This window comes from Crocuta crocuta, unplaced genomic scaffold, assembly GCF_008692635.1.
Source record: "Crocuta crocuta isolate KB4526 unplaced genomic scaffold, BGI_CrCroc_1.0 scaffold811, whole genome shotgun sequence".
Classification (NCBI taxonomy): domain Eukaryota; kingdom Metazoa; phylum Chordata; class Mammalia; order Carnivora; family Hyaenidae; genus Crocuta; species Crocuta crocuta.
The window spans coordinates 702,617-723,842 of NW_027530352.1; the positions used below are offsets into that span (position 1 = coordinate 702,617).

Below are 21,226 nucleotides of genomic sequence, written 5' to 3' on the forward strand. Positions count from 1 at the left end.
AAGATGGCGGGAAAGCAGTAGGTGGGGTATGACGACTTGTAGCGGCTCGTACAGTGAAAAAGTTGCCTTCGGGCAAGTCTTGGGGTCTTACCTAACGAGGGAAATCAGACAGAAGATGGTCAAAACTCTGGGTAAACGAGGTGTCCATTCCATTTTGCTTCAGCTAGGATCGGAGTGAAAAGCACTGACCCGGGCCCCTGATACTAGCCAGATGTTTGCAAGACTCCAAAGCCCTCCACGCAGGACAAAAGCCAACATGTTACCTGGTGCTGACCTTCTCTCATTTAGCAACTGGGCATCTATCTAGGTCCAGGTAAACAAAAAAGAAAATTTCAAAACTTAGATGGGGAGATCATATTCTTAGAATTCTGGTGACACTTGGCGAGCAGAAGACTGTCCTGTCTATATTAATGAAGCCTAATCATCAATCTTTCCAACTAGCTGCTGCTGGGTATAAAATGAGTATCTACAATTTGTAAAACAAAACACTTAGTAGATATGGAAAATCCTTAAGAATAATGGGACCATCGTGTTCTACTAACCCAGAATTAGCCACTGCTGACACTTGTGTGAATCTGCCTTTCTTTCTGTGGACGTATGGGTACCAACACAGGCACGGTGAATGCTTTGTGCACGAGAGGGCACACATTTCCCTAATGCTAGTCATCATCTTGGGAATGTTATGTTAATAAAGTCCATCATAAGAATCTATTAAAACTGACTCACTAACCCCCTTCTTGTTAAGTTAATTTATCTCCAATATTATGCTGTAATAACTAGTATTGCAAAGAATTTTTTGGACAAAATCCTTCATCTTCTTGCTCCTTATGAGCCTTTATCCTGAAGTCATAGATTATGAATATCCTTAAGGGTGCAGATAAGTTCTTGTTAAATTTATGTGCAGGAAGAATGCAAAGTTTTGAATGATGAAAATACAAGCATGACACGGTATTTGTAAAGTTTAGGAATGGCTGTGAGGTTGACAGCGTTCTCAGGATGAAGATTGTTCCTAAAAGAAATCAATGTGTGTCACCACCAAGGGAGTTTGATTGCTACACAAATATCAAATTTGGGGTTCATGGATTCTCTCTTCCCATCAAAATAACTGGATATATTTGGAATTGTAGTAGAAAGCCTCCCTCAGTGTGATTTCACAGATGGTTTGAAGAACTTTGCAGTCCAATAAAGTGTCCAAATTGTGTGTAGTAAAGGCAACAGTAAACATTTTAGAGCCTCAAAGGTAATACCCATGAGGTGTTATGCGATGTCCCCTTTCCTATTCAGAGAAGACACAATATAGCCTCGTTCTGGTTGTACAGAAGGGACAGAAACATGATCATAAGGAGAGAAAGGGCTCTTCTGGAACTTTCTCCTCAGCTCTTGACCTTTATTTAACTTTCCTGTCCTCTGACCCACCTTAAGTCACAGCACGCCTCACCTTTGGTTCTCTGTGGTTTGCAGTTTTCTCATTGAATTCTTGTGGCACATGCCAGTAAGAGAAGTGTTCTTGTTGGACAGACAGGGAATGCACGGTTGGAGAAGTTAAATGACGAGGCTCTAAGTCACATAGCTGGTGTGTACAGCCAGATTTTCTTATAAAAACTGAGTCTTTGTTAGCATAGCAATCAAGAGGCAGGCTGCAAAATGTCAGTCAGATAGCCCTGTTGTACCAAAACTCTTACTGATGCTGAGAGAGGACCACGTTAATGCGAGAAAGCTTTTTGTGTGTCGTGTTTTGGATCGTTGTTCACTCCGTAGGTCAAAACCAGTCGTGGGGAAAGCCATTCAGAACAGAGGGAAAGTCAACCCGGGAGCCTGCCACCACTTCCCAGAGGAGCCAAATGGACAAGAAGCCTTCGCCCAAGAAAGGTAAATCTGTCCCGTCAAGACTACTTGATGGAAGGGTAGAAGCTTGTCTCCAAAGCTCATTTTCCTTTCTCTTCCTTTATTTTTTTTTGTCATGTCACCCATGATAAAGACTCTCAGGACAGCATTGGGCCAGCTCTGGCCACTCACCCTGTTACCTGTTGCTTTTTTTGGGCGGGGGGGAGCCCAACGAAATCAAGACAAATGACCAACAAAACCTGGGACATAAGGAATGGAATAAGTATAGAAAAAGTCATTTTGACTTGTGCATAAATTCCTGCCATAATGTGATTGCCAAGTGGCTGCTTATTTTCCTGAGCTTGGAGTCACTCGGAGTCCCTCAGTGGCATGGAAAGAATTCTTTTGCGGATAAACAATCCTGTCACTGAGCTGGTATGGCCATTACAAGTGATGTGATTTCTTTCCTTACATTTTTATCTGTTTGTTCACAGGCCTTCTTTCCAGTTCTCTTTAGTTCCATTTCTCCAAATCTACAGAAGAGCCTGAATCCATCATTTGCTTGGAAACCCTTGCAATATTGGTCCCTTGTTCCACTTTGTGGGGACTTTTTAAAGAATGTGTTGTTCTTGTAACATATTGAATACTCGTCCATCACCATATTGCCTCCAAACTCAGTAAAAGGGGCTCTCTGTGTTAGTTCTTTTTTTTAATGTTTATTTTTGAGAGAGAGAGACAGTGGGAGAGAGAGAGAGAGAGAATGCATGTGAGCAGGGACGGGGCAGAGAGGGAGGAAGACACAGGATCCAAAGGAGGCTCCAGGCTCTGAGCTGTCAGCACAGAGTCTGACTCGAGGCTCGAACCCATGAACTGTGAGATCATGACCTGAGCTGAATTCAGACACTTGACTGCCTGAGCCAGCCAGGACCCCGCTGTTAGTTCTTAAAAGCTGGACATATGTGAAGGCAGGGTCTAGTGACACACGACCAAAGTGTTTCCAAGTGAGCACCACACTCAGGGGTCAGGGGAGACGTTTGTTCCCACACACTCTCTCTCTCAGATATTTAAAAGAAATCCTTGGAGATTCAGTCAGCTTCTCTCAAAGGCAGCTCAGTGGTGGCATGAACTTCCAAGCTTTATGGTAAATAAATATGCAAAATGGACAGGACCTGTGACTTGCAGCTGGGGGACGGGTATGTCACCAGCTCTGCCACCATCTCTCCCCTTCACTTTATTTGGGGACAATTTGACTTAAGTGGCTTCACTTAGGCTTTCCTATAGTTACCATCTGCATCTCACACCTCTGGGAAAAGGTCATCTGTGCTTTGCTTGACTGTAAGATCTTTAAAGTCAGTTTAAGACAAAGAGCATGGTAGTCGTGGTCATTTTGGTGAAAGAAGGCAGAGGGGCCGAGCGAAGTCCCTGATGTTTTTTCATGTGTAGCCATGGGAGAAATGGAAAGACAGAGGCCTCGGTCAGGATGCTCATTGCGTCCTTCCGTATTGTCCTCCAGCTCCAGATTGCTGTTCATTACGCTATGGACTGGCTCTCATCATGCACTTCTCAAACTTCACCATGATAACCCAGCGAGTGAGTCTGAGCATCGCGATCATTGCCATGGTGAACAGCACCCAGCCCCATGGTCTAGCCAACACTTCCACAGAAGGGCCTCTTCCAGATACCCTCACCGACCCCAGCAGACCCATCAAAGAATTTAACACGGGCGTAAGTAAAATGAAGAATGAGGCTCTTTGTTGAGAGGGAGAACCCAGTTTGAAAGGAAGGATCTTGGTTCTGTGAAGTAGAGAGGCATGAATCGTCAAGGACAAGCTGAAAAAAGACTGGAGTTTTGTTTTTGAGATATTGCCTACCTCTGTGATAAAAATAATCCTTCACTGAGATTGTTAGGATTACGGGGGGGAGGGGGTGAATTATAGAAAAACATTGTGAAAATGTCTGAAAAGGATCAGACCACTAGGTGTCTCCAATGAAAACCTTGGCACATAGTGCACCCTTCTGCCAAATTCGCGTGAGTCTTGGCACCATTCCTTGTCTTTGGGCCACGCTGCAATTCTGTAAGTTCTGTAGAACAAATGGTGCAGGCCATGTTTGCCCCTGGCCCAGAAAATGAATTTTGGCCTGTGGGAAATCAGCTGATACTCTTCTCCACTGCCCTTCCGTTGAATAAGCCAATTTTGCCATGTATTTAAAATCCAGTTCAGCATTACTTCCTGCTTACGGGTCTTTCACTTCTCTTTGGACCAGTTGTAACAGCTTACCAATCCTTTATTCATCAATGAGCTAAATAAAATCTTTATCACAAGATTGTATGAGAATCAGGATTATACCCTATCTAAAAAATGTTTCCTTTGAACTATTAATTACTGTAGTTTTTAAAAAATGTTTATTGATTTTTGACAGGGAGAGAGACAGAGCGCGAGCGAGGGGGTGGTTGGAGAGAGAGGGAGTCACAGAATTGGAAGCAGTTTCCAGACTCCAGCTGACAAAACAAGGCCCGATGCGGGGCTCGAACCCACAAACCGTGAGATCATGATGTGAGCCGAAGTCAGGCGCTTAACCAACTGAGCCATCCAGGAGCCCCTTACTATAGATTTCTAATGTTACCTTTGTATTTTATGATTTTATTAGCTTGGACCCAGCCTATTTATAATGACCTCTCTGCCTCCAGTCTGTTTTCCATCATTCATTCTACACATTCACATTCTTGTGCTCACGAATATAGGAGAGCTTCGGGGCGCCTGGGTGGCTCAGTTGGTTAGATCTCTGACTCTTGGTTTCTGCTCAGGTCATGATTTCATGGTGGTGAGACTGAGCCCTGCATTGAGCCCCAGGTCGGGTGGGAAGCCCGCTTAAAATTATCTCCCTCCTTCTGTCCCTGTCCCCTGCTCACACTCTCTCTCTCCCTCTCTCTCAGTGTGCTATGCTTCTCCAAAGTCTGGTCCCGCTTCTCAGCACACTCATGCCTACCGTCGGTGGCCCAGGGAAGGTCCAGGCTCTGAGTAACTCAGAGTCCTGGGAGTTTCTCTGCATTTGGGGTCCCTCCAAATGCTACGACTTTCCTTTTGCTTTTCAATAAAAATGAACTTTCCTATTTCTCTTTGTACAAATACTAATCATCCCTCAAAGGGTGGTTCAAGCATTGCTTCCTTCCTGGGACTTTTGCACATTGTTTTTCCCCTCTTCTCAGAGTCTTTATTTTACTGATATCTATCCTTAAACTTGCATTCTGATGTGAATCATATATCTTGCATTATTTATAGTTATTATAAGTGGGTAAAATATTTCATATTTTATACTTTTTTTTCTCTTCCATTTATAGCAGATGGCACATATCTAGTAGGCTGCCAAAAATTATTTCTTGGCTTGCATCATAAGAATGTGATCTTATTATGGGGCACCTGGGGGGCTCAGTCGGTTAAGCGTCCGACTTTGGCTCAGGTCCTCACCTCATGGTTCGTGGGTTCGAGCCCTGTGTCGGGCTCTGTGCTGACAGCCAGCTCAGAGCCTGGAGCCTGTTTCAGATTCTGTATCTCCCTCTCTCTCTGACCCTCCCCTGCTCACACTGTCTCTCTCTCTCTCAGAAATAAATAAAAAAACATTTAAAAAAAGAAGAAGAATGTCATCTTATTAAAGTGCAGTATGCATTTTGGGAAGTCATCTCTGCCAAGGCAGACCATAGTTCCTAATATTGATTTTAAGGACAGATTTTGATGAGAATTCGGTGAAGTTGTGCTTTTCTAATATTTTTGAAATGAAGTCAATGCGTCACCAAACTTTTCCCAGAAGCACATAGTTAAAGGCAGCTCTTTCTCAGATGAAATCTCTCTCAATGGCTGTTTTTCACATATGTCTTCCCATTGTGTAATCATTCATCTCTTTCCTTCTTCATTTCCTTTGTTTTTCCTCTCCTTCTGAAAGGAGTAAAATAGTGGTATAATTGGTTGTATGTTTGGAAGACGTGAAATATTTGTTAGGTAACAAATACAGATAAGTGGATTTTTATACTAGGATCCCACCAACCCCAAGCAGCACTGGTGTTAAAGTAGATTTTTGTGGGGCACCTGGGTGGCTCAGTTGGTTAAGCGTCCGACTTCGGCTCAGGTCATGATCTCACGGCTCATGAGTTTGAACCCCATGTCGGGCTCTGTGCTCACAGCTCAGAGCCTGGAGCCTGCTTTGGATTCTGTGTCTTCTTCTCCTCTGTCCCCCACTCATGCTCTGTCTCTTTCTCAAAAATAAATAAACATTAAAAACATTTTTTTTTAAATAAAAAAATAAAGTAGGTTTTCGTAAAAGAACTTCCTGGCAAAGAACTTTCTTTTTTTCCACTCCCAGGCCTCTGTCTATGAATGGAGCCCAGAGACTCAGGGTATCATCTTTAGCTCCATCAACTATGGGATAATAGTGACTCTGATCCCAAGTGGATACTTGGCGGGGATATTTGGAGCGAAACAGATGCTTGGTGCCGGTTTGCTGGCCTCCTCCCTTCTGACCCTTTTCACGCCGCTGGCTGCTGATTTTGGGGTTATTCTGGTTATTGTGATTCGGACGATCCAGGGCATGGCCCAGGTATCCAGCTACTTTCTCATTCTGAGTGGGGTAAGGGTGCCTGAAGTGTACTAAGATCAAAGGTCTTGATGATTTTCATTTCAGGGAATGGCGTGGACAGGTCAGTTTACAATCTGGGCAAAGTGGGCGCCCCCCCTCGAGCGAAGCAAACTCACCAGCATTGCGGGCTCAGGTAAGGATGTACATGTGTGTTCCGGCTTTGGGATATGCCTCACCCACACACATCTTTCCTATTCTGCATGGGACGTTTTGGAGGAGAAGTAGAAAGTGCTACCAAGAAATTTAACATGAGACGGTTGCAGAGCATCTGTAAGAGGGAGCTACATCAGTGCTGTAAAGCCACTGAGGTGTAGAAGTGGCTGTGAGCTGTGAGCTGGGGTCGTCAGAAAAGCATCATGGGAAAACATTTGGAACTTGAATTTGCAGAAATGTAAAAAAATCAAGTACATTTATATAATACTTGTCTAATGGTGTTTAAACACTATTTTAGCAAAGATACACAAGCGAGAAGTAAGACTATGAGATCACACAGTGGTAAGGAGAGAAGTCAGCTTGGAAAGTCGAGTTTAAAGAGCCCGTGCGGTTCTGAGCTTTTTGCTCTTCTGAGTTGATCGTCACCACACCTGTCTGATAACTGAGTATTTTTTTTACATTTATTTATTTTTGAGAGACAGAGTAAGACAGAGGGTGAGTGGGGAGGGGCAGAGAGAAAAGGAGACACAGAATCCAAAACAGGATCCAGGCTCTGAGCTAGCTGTCAGCACAGAGCCTGACATGGGGCTCAAACCCATGAACCATGAGATCATGACCTGAGCCGAATTCAGATGCTTAACCAACCGAGCCTCTCAGGCACCTGCCCCGTAATAACTGTGTATTTTTTAAGCTCCCATTTTACAAAAGAGGGAATTAGCATATGTGGAGATTAAATGAATTGCCCAAATGCGAATAGCCAGCAGGTGGCCAGAGCGGCTGCCTCCCCACAGCAGTGATCAGGTCATAGGGCTCAAAGGCTTCATCACCGGTTACACTGACTGGCAGCACTGGGAGTGCCTGCTTGCAGAAGCGAAGCGAGACTCGGCCAAGCCCCTCACTCCCAGCTCCAGTGTACGGCCGTGTCCTGCAGATGTTTTCTCCAAAGCAACCCTCCTGGGTTCTGGTTCCTTCCATTGTAGGTGTCCTGTCTCCTCTGTCTACAAATGCTCTCGGCTAATTTCTCTCCTCCAGCTTTGGGTCCTGTAGACTTCTCTTCCCGTCGAAGCTAAGTTCTCTCCCTAAGGCACAGATAAGGCATTTTTGCTCATTTGCTTGGGCTGCAGTGTGTCCGTCCTTGACTGCAGATAAAGACTTATCCTTTCTGCCTCGAGACATATGGGCTGTCATATGGTCCGAGCCTGCTTTTCCACGCAGCGTCCCTCTGTAAGCCAGACTCGTGTCACACCACGTAGTCTGCACTTAGCTTCTCTCAGGCTCTACTCTGCTGGCCCATGTTCTTGGAAGCTTCTTTTACCAGAAGTCCACCCTACTCCCTGCTCAGCTCATGTAAATCATCTGTAAGTCTCACTGTCAGCTTTAATATTCTCCACGCATATCCGTCCATACCATACTATATTATTATATATTATTATCCTAGTTATATTCCACATCCTTTTCCCCCCAAAGTGCATATTGGGACATTCGGGGGGGGGGTGTCATAAAATCAATTTAGTGGGTCAAGACAATATTTAATAACATAAATTAATAGAATAGAATAGAATAGAATAGAATAGAATAGAATAGAAAATGTTGGAGTGTATTGCCCACAGTAAGGCTAAGTATTGATTCACGAACCTTTTGTTTGTGTGTATAGTGTCATCATGTAAAATGCATTTCTAATTGTGGGTCTCTGTGAAATATCTTCAGACTCCAAGGTCTACACTGTATTGTACTTGTAATAGTGAATTTCGCTCACGCTTTTCTCTCCAAATGGAGTGAAACCTCCTTGCGGACAGAGACTGTATCTTATTGCTTTGTGTAAGACTTTCCTTTCCCGCCCTCAACCCCATACTGTTCCCTGCCAGACTGAACTCTAATTATAAGGGTGTACAGGTGGGCTGTGATTGCAGAGTTTCTATGACAAACTAAGGGATCTGTGCTGGTCTCATTGGTGTTAAGGAGCCACCAAAGTGTCAGGAGGCATACTATGATTAGTGATCAATTCTAATTACTTCACATGACTTAATGGAGCCGATCGGTAAGCAGGAAGAGAGGCTGTCCTCACACAGTAGTTCTGAGTCGGCCTCCTCGCTGCCGGGCCTGTGTCCAGGGAGAACACTCGGACTTTTCATAAGTGTTTTTTCTCCCTCTTCAGGGGTGGCGTTTGGGTCCTTCATCATCCTCTGTGTGGGGGGACTCATCTCACAGGCCTTGGGCTGGCCGTTTATCTTCTACATCTTTGGTGAGTCACTTTCCCTTCTAGCCCGAGCCCTCCGTTTGCTGGCTGTTTGGTTTGATGTGCACATTATCTGTCCCCTATTCCCATATTAGAGAAAATGCCGTTTATGGAACAGAAGGTGACGAAGACCATTGAGGGCCAGTATTTCTGGTCCCTTACTCCAGTCTAGGAGACGATACTCTGCATGGGGTGGGCTTCTGAGGAATGGGGAGTGCAGCCTTACTATTCCACATCTGGAAACTTCTATAGAATCCCCACCACCACATCTGAAATGCCGGGGTAGTTGCCATGTGGTTAAGATGTCAATGTCACCTAAAGTTGGTGACACACACTTTAAATGTGTCTCTTTTGTTATAATTATCATTACTGCAAAGATGCTTTAACCTGTTCTCTGCCAGGCAAATCTTGCAAAGCTTGATTTAAATGCACCCTTCCCTCAGGAGACATCCAAGGCTTATCGTGTCAGATGCCGTCTTTCTGCCCTGTGTCCTGCTCACGGATAATTTCTTCTCCAGGTTACACTGGCACATAACATACTTATCTATTTCTCCTTCTCCCTCTCCAATAGACTGTGAAGTTTGGGGGCAAGGAATCTATTCTATAAATTTTTTTTTTTTATCACTTTGGTACTATTGAAGTGCCTGGCTTATCACTTCATAAGTAAAAGAATGGATGGATCCAGTCATTACAGGGGGTTCAAAGAACATTGGTTCCCAGAGACTTTTACCATCGAAACTTCTTCAAATGATCAATCTCAGCCATGAGACACATGTCTGTTCTCTGGTTCTGACCAAATGATGTTATTCAATATGGTTCTGGCTGGTATGGCTTCCTCATGAATGATGCTAATCATGGGTCATTTTGGTCCACACACGTTAATCAGGTACTGTCAAGAAATATTTCTTCTGGAAATCCCTAATGGATGCATTACTTGAATGCAAATAACACCATCTTTTGCAAATGTGCTGGAAATTTGGCCTTGCCACACCGATTTTCTAGCAGGTGATTTCATGTATGTATGATCCCTGTCTTCTTCCATCCTGACTATTCAGATCTTCCAAAGTAAGACAATAATGCATGTAATAAGAAATAGCTGCCAATGATGCCTAACACTATAACCGTGGGGACCCAAGGGTAATTAACCAGCTGTGCAATGGTACGTTCATGCCCATGTTCTCTCCAGTCGGCTCTGACACTGACAGATGGCACTCTGTTTGAGCGGTGGAGTCTGGAGAGCCTTAGTTAAAAGGAGAATTTTAAAAGAATTGAAATAAGGAGAGTTTCCTCATGGTGGAATAACCATGAATTGATTAAGTGTATTTTGAGGGGGAGGTGTGCCATTTCAGAGGAAACTCCCTTCCCCCAGTGTACAAATCCTCCTGAAAATTAACTCGGTCCCTGCTTCCCAGGTGGCATTGGCTGTGTCTGCTGTCTCCTGTGGTTCACGGTGATTTACGATGACCCCATGCATCACCCATGCATAAGTGTCCAGGAAAGGGAGCACATCGTGGCCTCACTGGCTCACCAGGTACAGCGCACCCTTCCTACCTGTGGACCCTGGGACCCTAGGGTGGGGGTGGGGGGTGGGGGTGGGCCCCACAGGAGAGGTCCCCTTGGGCCCAACCCCACGTTGATGAGGTATTTCCTTTCAGTCCAGCTCTCGTAAACGATCTGTCCCCATAAAGGCTATGGCCAGATGCCTACCGCTTTGGGCCATTTTCACGGGGTTTTTCAGCCATTTCTGGTTATGCACCATCATCATAACATACCTCCCGACGTACATCAGCTCCGTGCTCCACGTTAACATCAGAGACGTGAGTGTGTTTCCGGTCCTCCTGGGGAAATGACGATGGCAATAAGGAGAAATGGCTCCATGCTGCCCACTGCATCCTGCCCTTGCACGTACCCCTCATACAACCTTCACAGTGATCTCGAGAGAGGCGCTGTAATGACTGTCATTGTACAGACACAGGGACCCGTAGAGGTAGGATGATGTGCCTTGGTTTACACGACCCCTGAGTGGTAGATCTGTGCGACACTGCCACTCCGGCTGATTCCTCAGTTTCCCTCAGAGATTAATGTTTTCTCCGGACACCAGTGTAATGCAGTGCGAGTGGCCCTCTCCCCGGAGACAGTGTCCTTCCCCTGTGGAAAAGGATGCTAATTCCCTGCAAACGACTCGGAACTTCGGGAGGGTGGGCTCTGCAATCTGCCTGCCAGTTGCTGGTGCTCCACGAATGTCCGCACTCACCCAACACGCTTCCTTCCCTCAGAGTGGGGTTCTGTCATCCCTGCCCTTCATTGCTGCTTCAAGCTGCACAATTCTAGGAGGCCAGCTGGCAGACTTCCTTCTGTCCAGGAATCTTCTCAGATTAATCACTGTCCGAAAACTCTTTTCATCCCTAGGTAAGGACAGGGGCATGGGCGTGGTTAACGAATCCTTTTTTCCACATGTGGTTTTCGAGGCCTGACGCTGTGACTTCATTGCCCAGGGCTCCTCCTTCCGTCGCTGTGTGCCGTGGCCCTGCCCTTTGTGGCTTCCAGTTACGTGACAACCATTATTTTGCTGATACTCATTCCTGGGACCAGCAACCTGTGTGACTCGGGGTTCATCGTCAACACCTTAGATGTCGCCCCCAGGTAAAAACCTACATCTGTTTGTTCCCCTCGCGTACGTCCTTCCAGAGGTGCTAGGCCTCAGTCTTCCTCTTGCAACTCCTCACATTGTGACATCTCGTGATGACACGCACAAGATGATAGTATGATAATGACACATAACTAGAAATGTCACTACATGGCCATGACCTAAGGCTTTTAGAACAACAGTTTCCAATCTTGGCCAGGAATCATTTAGATGAAAAGCTTCCCAGGCCTCCCCACCAGAGACGGAACTGCGTGCCCTGGGACAGGGCCCCCCCAACACATGTATTTTGGAAAAGCTCCCAGAACGTTGATAATATTAGCTCCCTCATCTGTATGCATTTGCCATGAGCCAAGCCCTACTTGATAGATGGATATCAACACACCTGATCTCACAACTGCATGAGGTATGCCCTGTTATTGTCCTCACTTTAAATCATGATTTTTTTTAAGTTTATTTAGTTATTCTGAGAGAGAGACAGAGAGCATGATCAGTGGAGAGGCAGAGAGTGAGGGAGAAAGAGAGTCCCAAGCAGGCTCTGTGCTGTCAACACAGACCCTGACACGAGGCTCAATCCCACCAACCGTGACATCACGACCTGAGCTGAAATCAAGCTTCACACGCTTAACCGACCGAGCCACCCAGGCACGCCTACCACCCTCACTTTAAGCTGGAGAAGACTGAGGGACAAGAAGGTTAAGTGACATGCCTCAGGTCACACAAAGGCAGAGCCAGGATTTGGATTCAGGCAGTTTGTTCAGAGTTTGCTGTCCTGTGCACCACATGAACTGCCCGCCGTGCTGAGCAGCCTTGGGATGGGGACCAGGGTGGATCCTGGTCCCCTGAGGGAACTGAGGTCATCCCTGGTTGTTGACTTGGCAGAGAGATGATTTCAGGGTTGGCAAACAGACATTGCCCTGAATGTCATTAGGTGAACAAAACACAGCATTAAGCAAAATAACTTTCTATTATAAAAGAACTGCAGTAAAGTTGAGTTGCTGAAAAGTCCTCAGCAGGTTTCCATATAAAATCATCTGTTGGGGCGCCCAGGTGGCTTGGTTGGTTGCATGTCCAACTCTTGATTTCGGCTCAGGTCATGATCCCAGGGTCATGGGATTGAGTCCCTTGTTGGGTTCTGTGCTGACAGTGTGGAGCCTGCTTGGGATTCTCCCTCTCTCTCTGTCCCTTTCCCCTCCTCTCTCTCTCTCTCCCTCCCTCTAAAATAAGTAAATTAATTAACTAAATTAACTTAAATAAAAAATAAAAATAAAACCGTCTGTGGATGGCCACCCCACAGGTACGCAAGTTTCCTCATGGGAATCTCACGGGGCTTCGGGCTCATCGCAGGGATCATCTCTTCCACGGCCACTGGATTCCTCATCAGTCAGGTTGGCCAATTTATTGACGTCTGCAAGTGGCAGGTATTGCTTTAGGCTCTGGGGCATCATGGCGGGGGCCTCCTGCTCTCCACGACTGCGTGGTCCAATGGAGACAACAGGCACGAGTGTCAACACAGTCACTGTATTCACAGAGGACTCTGAAGGACAGCCTGTTAGGTCAGGTTTCCCAGGGAAAGAACAGTATAAGCTGAACTTCTGCGAATGGATGGAGGTTCCATTGATGAGAGTGAGCAGTGCGGGTAGAGGACACAGCACAGGTGACCTCCTGGGGGAACCGAAGCAGGAAGCCGTTCTTGGTTATGACCAGAGTGAATGGCACATGTCAAGGGATAGTGAGGGATGAAGACAGAGGGGGCAGAAGGCAAAAATTATGAAGCCTGTGCAGATTAATTCTACTTAGAAAAAAATTGCAAAATGGAAACACAAGGTGTCCCAAGGCCAGTTTAAAAAGAGAGGTGAAGTCATGGTGAAAAGGTCCTGGCTGGGAGCATGGGCTGCGAGACTTGCTCGGTGGGAAGTGAGGGCTAGGAGGCCTCCAGACAACAGCAGAGCCAGAGGGGGTGGCAGGATGACAAGAGTCAACTTACAAAAAAGTTTTCTTTCTTTCTTTCTTTCTTCTTCCCTCCCTCCCTCTCTCTCCCCTCTTTCTTCCTTCCTTCTTTCCTTCCTTCCTTCCTTCCTTCCTTCCTTCCTTCCTTCCTTTCTTTCTTTCTTTCTTTCTTTCAGAAAAAGAGAGAGAGAGTATAGCAGGGGAGGGGGCAGAAGGAGACACAGAGAATCTTAAGCAGCCCCCATGTTTAGTGTGGAGTGCATCACAGGGCTCAATCCCACAATGGTGGGATCATGACCTGAGCTGAGTCAGATGCTTGATCAACTGAGCCACCAAGGTGCCTCTCCCATGTTTCATTTTTAACACATCTCCATGTGACTTAGTTTCTAGGTTAATTTTTTGCCAAATTGCTAGGAATCCACTGTGATCGTCATGGCAGAAATAAACTACGAACTAGGCGAAGGATCATCCCAGCCAAACATGACCCATGCTGTGCTGAGGTGTCCACCTAAGGGGCCATTGACACTGATGTGAACAACGAAGGCCAAAACTAAACAGGGAGAACACGAGGATAAGGTCTTAAACATGTCACTTTAAGGGCACCTGGCTGGCTCAGTTGTGCATCAGACTTTAGCTTGAGTCATTGTCTCATGGTTCGTGGGTTTGAGCCTCACATCGTGCTGTCTGCTGTCAGCATGGAGCCCGCTTTGGATCCTCTGTCCCTCCCACCTTGAGCACTTTCTCTCTCAAAAATAAACACTTTTTAAAATGTCTCTTTAGTCATAATTTTCAATGAGGAATGTGATATATATATATATTTTTAAATTTTCTTTTAATGTTTTATTTATTTCTAGGAGAGAGAGAGAGAGAGACAGCGTGAGCAGGGGAGGGTCAGAGAGAGAGGGAGTCACAGACTGAAATAGGCTCCAGGCTCTGAGCTGGCAGTCAGCACAGAGCCCGACGCGGGGCTCGAACCCACGAACCACGAGATCATGACCCAAGCGAAAGTCGGATGCTTAACCGACTAAGCCACCCAGGCGCCCCAGGAATGTGATATTTTCATGAATGTTGAGATCCAAATTTCTGGAAAGACGTTACTGTAGGTTAACTTATTTTGATTTGAAGAAAAATCCATCTTGGCACTGAATCTATTCGTTTTGGTGTCATTCTGTCCCCAACAATTTCACAACACTTTGGCTAATCCATACCACTCCCTAGATACTTTAACAATATTGCGTTACACAAAATGGAGGATTCCTAGAACTGGTGGAGAAGGAAATCTGAGGCTGATAATTCTGTGTTTTCTGCCTCCAGGATTCTGTGTCTGGATGGAGGAATGTCTTTTTCCTATCTGCTGCCGTCAACATGTTTGGCATGTTTTTTTACATCACATTTGGACAAGCAGAAATCCAGGACTGGGCCAAAGAGAAGACCATCACCCGCCTCTGAGGATACGGAGGTGTACACTTACAGTGCTGACCATTAACTTCGCGACATGTTTTACGTACCGTCCTTCCTTCATATTCTTGGCCACGGCTTCAGCGGTTCTCACTCTGGCTGCCTGTTGGGTCTCCCTGGGGAGCTTCTAAGACACACGGATGATGGTTCCACCCGCAGAGACACTGAAGGAGCCGGTCTGTGGGAGAGCCGGGTGCCCCTGGTTGTTCGACACGCTGAGGGGTTTCTTACATGTAACCAGGGTCAGCAACTGCTGGACACACTTGAAATGTCAACCCCCATTGCCTTTGAAGTTTCCACTTTGGAAAGTACTGGATGAATAAAAATCTATGTGAAAATAATCACTGATAAGTACCTTCATGGGGGCGATTATGGACACCGAGAAGACCTGCTAGGAGCAATGGTCGTATGTTATAGAGCTCAGCATGGAACAGAAATTTAAGGCTATAATTCACAGAATTAGCTTTTTTATTGTTTGTGCACATTGTGTGAAATATGGATGTTTATTTATGTGGTTAAATTCTATTAAAATTCACATGATAAAATTAAATAGACCATTTTCAAATTATTTAGATTAGGATTATTTCCATCGGGCAAAACAGATGTCTATTTATCTTAGCTAGATGCCAGGGGATTAATGACCAGGAAATGAGCAGGCACAGATTGAATGAAAGAGGTTAACTAGAGATCAAGACAGAATTGAAAAGCTCAACTGGACACAAGATGGGCACTTCCAGAAGGTACAAGGGGCTAGTTTGGACCTTATAATGGGAATTGAAGGGAGATAACAGAGGTGCTTTCAAATGAAATGATGATTTACAAGGAGAAGAATACTGAAACTATAACAGATGGAAAGGAGCATAGAATGATCTCACATACCAAAGAAGTTCTTTTTTTGGGGTCAAAAAAGATCATTTGAACTTCTTCTTATTTTCCCAGGACTCTCAAATAGTCATCACTGCCTCTCTCAGGAATTGATTCTGTTTCCTACCACATAAAACACATCCTGTAGGCACACTGAGTTGGCTTCGGTTTCGCTGCAACTGTTCTAGAGGAGAAAGTCCCACCGTCTTTCAAAGCCCAGTAGAAGCTCAGGGACCCAACCTTGGGCCACCTTAATGGACGAAGAGAGTTTTCTAATGCAAAACAACAGGTATTTCTGAGCAGGTGTTTTAGGATGATGCTAAGATGAGAAGACTTTGACTCTGTCTTCTGGGTATTTATATTATAGAGAGGAAGGGGTGTTTGTAGAAAACAAAAATAAGAGGAAAAGAGTCGTATAATGGATGGGAAAATTAAATACAGGGGAAAAAAGTAGGAAAAATGGCAGACAACTTAATAGAAAAATGAGTCAATGTCTTGAACAGAGACTTCATGAAAGAGAAATTCTAAGTGGCTATATATATTCTAAGATATAAAGGTGGTCAATTTTGTTAGACAGTAGAGAAATGCAAATCAAAACCACAGCAAGATAGCACCATGCACTTTAACAACAGAGAAAGTAAGAGAAGATGGAAGCAGAGGCTGGTGTGAGGCAACTGAAAATCTCACACACTGCGCCTGTGTGTCAGGTCGATCTCCGGGAATCTGCCACGCAACATGTCTTATAGTCAAATGTAGACATTCCAGCGAGAGGCATTTCACTTAGAAACATACCTACACATTCAGAACGAGATGTACATCGATGTTCAGAGAAGCCCACAGGACACAACTCAATTATCTGTCAAGAGATTAACGAGTCAATAAATTAGGGTCTCTTGATGCAGCAGGGAAGAGAAAGGACCACAAAACGCCGTGGATGGACCTCACAGACACAAGATTAAGTGAAAGGAGATGAAGAACACCTTCTTTAACTTTTATTTATTTATTTATTTATTTATTTATTTATTTGAGAGAGTGTATGTAAACAAGGGAGAGGGGCAGAGGGAGGGAGGGAAGAGAGGGAGAGAGAGAGAATGCCAAGGAGGCTCCACGGGGAGCCCGACACGGGGCTGGATCCCAAGACCCTGGGACCATGACCTGAGCTGAAATCAAGAGTCAAACCCTCAACCATCTGAGCCAGACATATATACCTCCTTTTATATGCTTAAATAAAGTTTTTAAAAGCAATCAAAACCAGTTTACCCTGCTAAAAATCAAGTTAGGGACTCCCCTTGCATGGGGGTAAAGTAGTGAGTGGATGAGGGACGTGAAGGAGAGTCCTGGGTACTGGCATCTCCTATTACTTAGGTGACAGTCACATGGTGATTTCACTCTGTGGAAAGGGTACATTCAGGTAGGTAACAAGTAAAACATTCACCTAAAACAGATTCAATGTTTGATCCATCTCAAAACCTCTCTTCTGTCTTTGGCTTAGGTGTGATAAATGGGGCAGGTGGGAAGGAGCCTTGGTTCCCGGTCCTTCCTCTCCTCCTCCTTCGTGGGAGCCTCCAGCATCAGAGCAGAAGCCACAGCAGCCTGACAACCTATGTTGTCAGCTTTTGGGTCAAAGTGTAAGTTCCCAAACGGCAACTTGAATGAGCTCAGGCTTCTGTAGAAACCAGGTCCCTGGACAGGTGTATAATTGATTCCTGACAGGTAGCAGCTGTACCGCACAGACCCTTATGTTACCGGTCCCCATCTGATGGCTGGAGGAAGGGTTACCATGTACGCTTCCCAGAGGCTTTAGGAGAGACACAGCTGTGAGCTGATAGGAAACATCTCTGGAAACACCTCCCTCTCTAAAGAGCTTTTTCTGATTTTACCAGTCATGTGAATTAATTCACTTTTCTCAAATTGCTTATTGATATTTCTCTAACAATATGATCTGCTTTTTCTGCTTTAACTGGTAAATATTATGAATGATACGAATACATTTCTTAATGTTGAGCAAACGGTGCCTTGACTATTCGTATGATCTACCACCAGATGTGATTCACTAAGAGTATATTTTGGACTTTGCCTGTTCTACTTATATAAGATACTGGTTCTGAATCATACATGTCACGTCTGGTTATGAGGCTTATACTGATTCCAGAAAAAAGAGTGAGAAACTTTATTTCCCAGTAATCTGAAAAAATTAGGGTAGAAATTTTTATTATTTCTTGAAGGCTTGAAAACATTGCTTGTAAACTATGTAGGCTAAAAGCCATTTTGAGGAGATTCTTGATAACTTTCTCAGTTTCCTTCATGGCTATGGGCTTGTTAAGGGGTTCTAGATTTCTCTTATCAATTTTGACAGTTTATGTCATTTTGGAGGATCATTCATCTTATACATAATTTAAAATATATTTGTAGGATATTTAATTCTTTTATCAAATTATCTTTTTAATAATGTATTCATTGTTTCTGGATCTGAGTTGTGAGCTGATTTGGGACCCTGACATGGGGCATTTGGGCCTTCTTTCTGCTTCTTCATCAGACCACTCAGTGATTTATTGATTTTAAAAATAGTTGTCTTTTTATCTTATAATCTATTCGCTTTATTGTTCATTAGTCTTACCTTCTGTTCCCTTTTGTTTTACATCTTATAAATCTTGTTCTGAATACTGCTTTCATTTATTTTCATTTACTTTCACTTAATTATGGAGAGAATTCAAGCCTCGGAAGACTTCTCTAAGTCCGCCTTTGTGGGAAGATTGCATTTTGCTGTAGTAAGTCTCCCATTCATTGTTTTCTTAATGCTTTCTAGGAAAATAGGCACTTGTTGACTCCTACCTTACATACATGAGGGAACTGGCACTGGGTCATCCTGACATCTCACCCAAGTACGTACTGTCCTCCTGGCTTCGATGCTGTTCTCTGAAATTTTGGTCTAACTTATTGCAGTTAATGTATTCATGTTGCATTGAGTACTTTCCATAGCAGAAGCACATTCTGTCAAGTATCATAAATGTCACTACGATTTGGATATAATTTGAGGGCCACTAGGGTGGGGAAGGCCAGGTGCCCAAGAAACAACATTTAAGGGGGCGCTCGTTCTCATGCTCGGGGAAGCACAGAGTTGACACATGAGAGTGGGCCCCCCTCATTGTTATGCCCTGGGCACGTCTCATGTATCGTAGCCTCGTCCTGGCCACTGATTTTTTTTACAGACCATCCTCCTCCTCCCCCTTCTTCTTTTCAAAATATTCCAATGTAGGTTTTTTTTATAGCTTATTTATTTTTTCTCTTTTTAGTAATCTCTGTGTCCACCATGGGGCTCAAAATCACAACCCTGAGATCAGGCGTCCCAGGTTCTTCTGACTGCATCATCCAGGTGCCCCATTAATGGAAATTATTTTGGAAAAATGCTTGGATAATCCTCTGAGTTCCAGAATATCAAAGAATTTCTTTCTTAATATGCCATACTATCATTATGGAGCCTTAATACAGGAAAATATTAAGTTAGGCAGGCAAAGATTTGTTTCACAAAAATTTCAATTCAGTCTTAACTTCCTACAAGTCTCTTCTGATGTCTAATGCAATGAGAAAGTCTGGTCAGCCAATCGATTTTTGTAGGAGAGGTGTATGTAAACAGAGGTGATAGGGTTCTCACTTTTCCCCCAAACTCCATAGTTTCACCAAGGTCCCCAACGTGTGAATTGTTTTCAATTTGATGTTGCCTTGAATATCATAAGTAATTTGCTTTTCAGCCAGTGGTCTCAGGATTTCCTTCATTTTTTAAAAAAAATTAGTGATTCTTCTCTATCTGTTAAGACTCCCTCATCTATTTATCTCTATGCTATGATTTTGTTCTTTGTCTTCTAGTTTCTCCTGACTTCATCCTTGGATCTTTTACTTTGTTTTCTCCCTGGATTTGTCAGTTCTAGAAGCATAAGGACACATTTCCCAAGCTCTTCTCCATCTTCTGTAAGTTCCAAATTCTTTCTTAAAATTTCCTGCCAATATACCTATGTCCATACTATCCCTCTTCCCATTAAGAAAGAAAGAAAGAAAGAAAGAAAGAAAGAAAGAAAGAAAGGAAGGAAAGAAAGAAAGAAAGAAAGAAAGGAAGGAAAGAAAGAAAGAAAGAAAGAAAGGAAGGAAAGAAAGAAAGAAAGAAAGAAAGAAAGAAGGAAGGAAGGAAGGAAGGAAAGAGAGAGAGAGAAAGGCATCCACACCTTATTGTGGAGCAATACTGAGAATGTAAACACTTCCTGGTTGTCAACAAGTAATTCCAAGTATCGGGTTGCAGATTACCTGTTAATGATTAATACATTCACCTCACTCTTGGTTTTCCTGACTTCCCTTGCATATTGTATGTTTTTTCTTATAGGTGAAGATTGACCAGAGTTGGAACATAGGAAATTCAGAAACAGTTCTTTGAAATGAAGCTGGAATATTTTCCTCAGGGCACTAAATTTCAAGATATATATGATAAAATCCTCAGATACAAAAGTTATGTGATTGCTTCTAAATTTGCTATGAATTATATAATCATGTGGTTCAAATTTCTACTACCATGCAATCAGGTCATGAAATGTTTATTCTAATTGTAATCATGTCTCATCTTATTTATCTTATAAAATGTTTAATGTTTCCTTATATTTATAAAACAACTCATTTATATTTTTGATGGAAATGTTAGATGTCAAGTTAAAAACGTTCAAGGGGGTAGCTGAAGTTTTCAAAATTCTTGTAATTCAGAACACAACAAGTTTGAAGACTGCTCCTCTATGTAAAATTGTCTATTTTTGGGGCGCCTGGGTGGCTTAGTCGGTAAAGCGTCCGACTTTCGCTTAGGTCATGATCTCGCGGTTCATGGGTTCGAGCCCCGCATCGGGCTCTGTGCTGACTGCCAGCTCAGAGCCTGGAGCCTGTTTCAGTCTGTGACTCCCTCTCTCTCTGACCCTCCCCTGTTCACACTGTCTCTCTCTCTCTCTCCTAGAAAAAAATNATTCTTGTAATTCAGAACACAACAAGTTTGAAGACTGCTCCTCTATGTAAAATTGTCTATTTTTAAGCAGTATCCATTCTGATGCTTGCTAGTCCAGGTTTCCTTCAAAAATTTCCATAGCATTATTTGTTAATTAGAATCTCTCTTTCATATGACCCATCCCCTTTTCCTCTAGGTGCAATGTCTGACTTTTATAACTTGCTTCATAGAATATATATTTGTTTTGAGTCCTTTAACAAAGTTTTAGGAATTTACTCTTAATTCCTTAAAAAAAATCTCAACAAAAATGTGTTCATCCTCTGTAGTCCATGATATTGATTTCCTTTTTTCATATTGAGAATTTTTTAAATGTTTATTTATTTTAGAGAGAGACACACAGAACATAAGCGGGAAAGGGGCAGAGAGGGAGACACAGAATCCAAAGCAGGTTCCAGGCCCTGAGCTGTCAGCACAGAGCATGAAATAGGGCTCGAAC

General features: G+C 43.8%; 1 protein-coding gene across 3 annotated transcripts; it reads left to right on the forward strand.

Moving 5' to 3' along the window:
* The first annotated feature begins 1,841 nt into the window (after window positions 1-1,841).
* SLC17A2 (solute carrier family 17 member 2) lies at window positions 1,842-15,235 on the forward strand. Of its 3 annotated transcripts, XM_077765709.1 has the most exons (12): window positions 1,842-1,869; window positions 3,338-3,547; window positions 4,385-4,389; window positions 6,181-6,414; window positions 6,499-6,586; window positions 8,762-8,848; window positions 10,255-10,373; window positions 10,498-10,659; window positions 11,119-11,251; window positions 11,338-11,485; window positions 12,784-12,874; window positions 14,751-15,235. In XM_077765709.1, the coding sequence occupies exons 1-12, from the start codon at window positions 1,842-1,844 to the stop codon at window positions 14,883-14,885; spliced, it is 1,440 nt and encodes a 479-aa protein (XP_077621835.1). In that variant the 3' UTR covers window positions 14,886-15,235. The 3 variants fall into 3 exon arrangements, with proteins under 3 accessions (XP_077621835.1, XP_077621834.1, XP_077621836.1); XM_077765708.1 differs by lacking the exon at window positions 4,385-4,389 and having other exon boundaries at window positions 3,338-3,549; XM_077765710.1 differs by lacking the exons at window positions 4,385-4,389; window positions 11,338-11,485 and having other exon boundaries at window positions 3,338-3,549.
* Window positions 15,236-21,226: the final 5,991 nt, after the last annotated feature.